We start from the raw sequence: 5,821 nt of genomic DNA, 5'->3' as shown, positions 1-5,821 counted from the left end.
CCGATAACTGTCCCAAACATGGTTATGTGCATCACGACTCAAAGGAAGTATTGTGACACCAAAGGTCAATCCATTGGATCGTTCCTCGGGTACACACTTCTCCAACCAGAACAACGGAATGTTTTAAGAAGCCATAGAAGTATACAAGAATAAATCGATACAAAAAGATTACTCATGCTCTGCACAGATTCAGGCCAACAAATTCAGATTACAGTATCTCAAACCAAAAAAATCTTCTAACCATTAACTGTCAAAAACATGGTTCTGTGCTTCACCACTCAAACGAAGTATTGGGAAATCAGAGCTGAGTTCTATTGGATCGGTGCCTCAGTACACACCCTTTTCCGACTAGAGCAGCAGAATGTTTTAATAAGTCATAGATGCATACAACAAACATATATACAGAAAGTTGCTCAAATGCTCTGCACAAATTCAGGCCAACAATTTTTCGTTCATATCTGATGTTGATTACAATATGACTTGATAGTCGGTACATTGAGGACTTGCTTAGCTCAAAGCTTCACCCACACATACACACAAGAGTTCACTAACCAATGTTACTCGTCGGAAACTGCAACTTTAACTCACCAAGACGCCAATGCCTAAGAATCCAATTCAGCCAAGATTAATTTTACAGGAGAGTCAGCATAGTCTCCAAACGCTAGGCAGCTCACAAGATTACGTGTGTATCGACAAGTTCAATTCTACTCCTTTTTTCCTGCTACAAGCCGGGTAGCAAACGGGCGTTTTGGATTTTGCGGCGAGTGCGTTTTACGCTCTGTCTCGTGCCGGAATTGCAGTACATGAGTTTCCTTTTTAGGCTCATCTGCTTACTTTGATTTATTGAAAATGCCCTTTATTTACTTAAACCCTTAACTTAGGATCAGGTATGGATGCAGTGGTAACTATGTCGTACACATCTTAACAAGGTTTTTGCTGCCTAGACTAGATGGAGACTCTGCTGACACTCTAGTAAAATTACTAATGACTGAACGGGATTCAAAGAACACTAGAAATCTTGGTAAGCAAGTGCAGAACCTAGAGATGCAAAGATTAAATGAAACTTATGTGTGCATGGTTTAGGAAGCAACTAAAAGACTAGGGAAGGCGTAATACCACTGGACACAGCCAAGGAATTGGTTGCTTCATTGGTGCTGCAACAGCAATGACAGGCAATGGCGATTGGTTTTGCTTGGGAACGTTGCAGCTGAGCTCCCCCATCCCCCTTCTTGCGCGCAGAGTTGAAGCTGCTGGAGTCATCTTCTTCACAGCAGTGGCAGGGGCAGGCAGTGGTGTAGAGCCGACGAAAGAGCAAGCCTTGGAAGCGACCTGGCGAGAGACCTTCTTCACGGGCGCAGCAGCAGTGGCAGGCAGGCAGACCGAAGAGCGAGGCTTGGAAGCCTTGGAAGCCGGGAGCTTGCGGTGGTGGCAAGCGGACTCCTCGTCTTCATCCATCTGGCGTCCACGGGCACGGATGGCGCACCGGACACCAACGGGTTGAGCACCAGCAGCGGCCGGCAAGGTGGTGGCAGGCCCAGGACGCGCGGCGACGGCAATATCGGAGGCATGGAAAGCGATGGGCGCCGTCGGCGCTGGGCTAGGTTCTCCGTGGTCGACACCCTTGAGGTGGTGAACGAGTTGGCACCAGGCACGGACGGGATCAGCACGGGTAGCGGTGGCTGGAGCAGCGACACCAGATGCGCCCGTGCCGGCGTGGCGACGGGGACGCCCTCCATGGTGGACGCCGTGGCGGCGGAGTTCTTGGGCGGCTGCGGCGGCCTCCTTGGCGAGGCCGTCTTCCTCGAGACGGCGCTGGAAGTCGGCGTCCCAGCGGGCGAGGGAGTCCCGGGACTCACCGGTGGCCTTGGCCAGGCTGTGCTTGGTCCAGTACTGGAGCACCCTCTCGAGGACGCGCGAGGGCACCCGCGTCTCCAGCGGGAGGGCTTGGGCGGCGGCCGGGCGATAGTCCCACGCCGGAGCGACGAGCACCTTGCCGTCGGCGCTGCGGAGCTGGAGCACCTTGGCCGCCATCGATGGCGTGCCTAGGTCTGGAGATCGGGAAGGTGGGGGAGCAGATCGAACTGGGGCTGCTGCTCCCACCGGCGCCGCCCATTTATTCAGGGGAGAGCTCCTGATTCTTGCCGAACTCGGATTGGAACTGTCGCCGGCTGAATTGGAACTGGGATCGAACTTGAGCTCGGCTGCGGCAATCTCACGCGCTGTTAATCCAGCTGTTTTAACTGACTGAAGAAAGAAGTAGTAGAACGTCTTCAGTTTCTCAGTCCATAAATAGGATTTCTTCAGTTAAAAAACCTGGACGCCTCTGCATCCTATTGACGAATTTCTATCATAAATAGGAAGAGGATGGTAAAGGCAGATAGAAAATTCATTGCTAATTTGGCTTTAGAGAAATTGGATGGTACAAAAATCAATCTTAGTTTGTATTGGTCTTAAGCACATCCCAAAATGAGGTGTATCAATCGCATAATTGTTTTTTGGACTTTGCTAGACGTCCGGAGTTTTATGGGGGATTTACAGGTTGCTTACTCCTCCCTGGGCGGTTGTAGCACGCCCCGCGGGCGCATCTTCGTCTATCATGGCTGCATCATGTTCGGTCATTGGTCGTAACACGACTGGTCGCCGGTTGTAGCACGACCCGTCGGAGCGCGCAACGACCACGACAGAGGAGGACTACTCGGGTGGGTGGCACACGGTCATGGCGTCTTCATGTGCGAGGGGTGAGGGACTTGTCATCGCAGCTCGTCGTCCCGATGACTGGCTAGGGGCGCAACATGCGGTCCCTGCCGTCCCCATGCCGATGACCTTGCATGCCACATCATGACAGGGGTGTACGCGTGTGCGGGCAAATGACTGTGCGCATGGGGTGGTGGCGGCCATCGCTGGTGAGCTGCTAGGTGGGAGGTGTGACACGAGCAGGAGAGAGGTGCGGGAGAAGATGAATGGCTAAGTGCTCTCCGTTTGATAGGATAAAGAAATAAGGGATAAGCGGTGGGTGGGCCCTACCGAGCGTATGTGGCTTACATAAGGAGCCTACTAAAAGCGAGTAAGCGGGACGACCGACGAAGAGCAAGGCCGGTCGGCCGATATAGATATTTACCTTTTAATTTTGTCAAGCTTGTATTTTCATTAGTTTTCAGTTCAAATTTGTGTCCTTTCGAAGGTATTTCAGAAAACAAGTTTTCATGTCATCCATTTGAAGGTCTTGCTTACCAAAGAAGCACGATAGGTATCACATTTTTTGTAACCAAAAAAGGGAGTCTGAGCAAAAGAAGCACGATAGGTATCTAATTGTATGACCTAGACCCTATTTGTATGGGCTTTTGCTTCTATTTTTCAGCTTTCTCACTTTGGTAAAAAAAAAGCCAAATAAGCTCCTAAAAAGGTGTTTTTTTGCTTCCGCTTTTGGCTTATACCATCTTGGAGCCAAAGCAAAAAGTCCCTATCTAGGAGCTTTTGTGGCTTTTTTGCCAAAGTGAAAAAGCTGCAAAAGCATAAGCAAAAATCCAAACAAACATGGGCTTAGGCATGAAAACAGCTTTTTTTCATATGTTTAACTATACTAGGAAACATGCGTGTGCATTGTAACTGGAGAACAAAATTGTATGCTCCTGTCACAATAAGCACGACTCGAGACTCCTCAACAATTCCATCAATTTCAATACGGCGCCCATATGTGTTGTCACAGTGCTACTTATCCTACCTCCTGTCCTCATTGAAAGTGTCGCCGTGTCCACCTAATTGCAAAGCGTCCGAACATGATCAATAGCAAGGCAGTGACCTAGACCACCACATGACACACCTGAATGACCTGCCAATGAACCACGCCAGCGCTAGGGAATGTTTCAAACTTTTGAAAACAACCTCGTCGAGTTGGATATGAGGGCCATCCTCTATGAGCTCCCTGCACTTGGTTCATACACTGCCCTCTCCCACTCGTTTTAAAATTGTTTTTTAAATGCATGAACATTATTTTGCAAATATATTAGATGCAAACTACACCGCATGTGGCGTTTGTATGAGAGGCTGGCATCCGAGCATGACCAGGTCGGTACCATTGAGCGTATATCGAGTGAGGTGTAACTCACCCGAGCAATCGTCGAAAAGTTCCCGCCCTCTCTTCTACACGAATATTCTTGTCATGGAAGGCCCAAAAATGTCATCCAAGTGTGCGGTAGGCCTGTGCAGGATGCTATTTGGATATTTCTCATAATACTTAGTCATATAAGTAATCTGTAAATGCAATCACAACAATACATGTTTTCCCAAGTTTCTTGTCATGAAAGTGTTCCTACTATAATGTAATTTTATTTTTAAAAGGGTGTTGCAAGTGTTCTCTTATTGTAGCGTATATTTGTAGATCTGACATAATCAGTACTATAGGGCCAAAAACAACACTGACTGACCAAAGCACATCATCACCGACATGCAACAACCCGTCAGTGCTTCCAGGTCAATGATGAGTTCATCATTACAGGTGGGTCGACCGACGAGTGCCGACAATCACAAGGACCCCGAGCAGAGTTTCATCATTGACAACTTTGGGTTGCACTACTAGCAGCAGTTTAGTGGAACTACTTCTAGCAGTGCATCCCCAACTATACTAGTAGAGTGCCCGTGCGTTGCCACGGGCCAACAATTAAATGTAAATATTGCTCGAGTTTTTTTAGCATGAGTGTGCATATTGTGTGTGATATTCCACGAGACAACACAAGCATCTTCCTCTCTATTTTTAACAAAGAACATTCACTCCTCCAGCATACCTTTTCATCCAAGTTGTTATCGATCACCTTCTACGTCCCTACATCATTGATCTTTCAATTCACTGCCGTTTCACTATGTTTGTGGCTTCTTTGTTGTTGTGTTGCTCTCTAATATATTGCGAACCATCAGCGAATGGTGATTCATAAAGTGTGTCACCTTAGTGCAAATAATAAGAAAAATGAATTAAAAATGAAATAAGAGAAGGGAGTCGGCAAGAAAACATTCGTTCCACCACACCCTCATTTAGCGACTGATTTGAATGTTGTTTTGTTTGCCTCCAACCTACACATGGGCTATGCCTTCTTCTCCGCATAAGATGGTCTCTTTCTCCCTCGGCACCTCCATCACTTAACTTTATATTTCTATGGATCATAAATAGACATACAACAACGCAGAACAAAGGTGCGTCATTGTCCTTCCAAAACATCCACAAGTGAAGCCTATAAGTCACATGCTAGAGCCCTCATATTGGCACTACCTTCTCCATATTCAATGTATGTCATGTCATGTGCCACTAACAATGTGTTTGTTTCCTAACGTACACTTCAAATGGATATAATAAGGAAGATTCACAAAAATATCATGTGCACTAAAGCTTACAAGGTTCTGTCGGCATAAAGCTTGAGAAACAACATGTGGTTGTTTGATATGTTAAGAAAGTGCATCAAAATTATACCTTGACTGCATCTTTGGAAACACATTGCACAATAGCCAAGTTACCGCTACACGCGAGAGCAGACGTTTAGAAACATGAGGAAACTGGAGACATGTCCAAACATGAAAACATCACACATCTCACAGGCAAGCACTGCTACTGGAAAATGATTTCATCTGAAAGCATGCTATGAAGGTATTGAATTGTCATTCCAAACCATTAGTACACTTCTTATTCTCAGAATCTCGGAGAATATACTCAATTACCCATGCCAACTACTATTTTTAATTTCTATGTATACAAAATGCTCCTTGGTTTAGTTCCTCGCTCCTTCTGCCCAAATATTGACTTGCTCCTTGTGCTGCTGCATCTAGATTAATCTGA

At 46.7% G+C, this 5,821-nt stretch overlaps 1 protein-coding gene across 1 annotated transcript; it reads right to left on the bottom strand.

The window, feature by feature from the left end:
* Nucleotides 1-214: 214 nt before the first annotated feature.
* On the bottom strand, nt 215-2,235 carry LOC119362711 (translation initiation factor IF-2-like). The gene has a single exon (XM_037627957.1). The coding sequence runs from the start codon at nt 2,029-2,031 to the stop codon at nt 1,099-1,101; it is 933 nt and encodes a 310-aa protein (XP_037483854.1). The 5' UTR covers nt 2,032-2,235; the 3' UTR covers nt 215-1,098.
* Nucleotides 2,236-5,821: the final 3,586 nt, after the last annotated feature.

This window comes from Triticum dicoccoides, chromosome 2B (genome assembly GCF_002162155.2).
Source record: "Triticum dicoccoides isolate Atlit2015 ecotype Zavitan chromosome 2B, WEW_v2.0, whole genome shotgun sequence".
Taxonomy (NCBI): Eukaryota; Viridiplantae; Streptophyta; class Magnoliopsida; order Poales; family Poaceae; genus Triticum; species Triticum dicoccoides.
The sequence above is the reverse complement of the archived record's forward strand: the minus strand, read 5'-3'. Positions and strand labels throughout refer to the sequence as shown.

Bases quoted from the DNA above. Each gene is read 5' to 3' on its own strand.
- LOC119362711 (XM_037627957.1), bottom strand. From the start codon at position 2,031: ATGGCGGCCAAGGTGCTCCAGCTCCGCAGCGCCGACGGCAAGGTGCTC.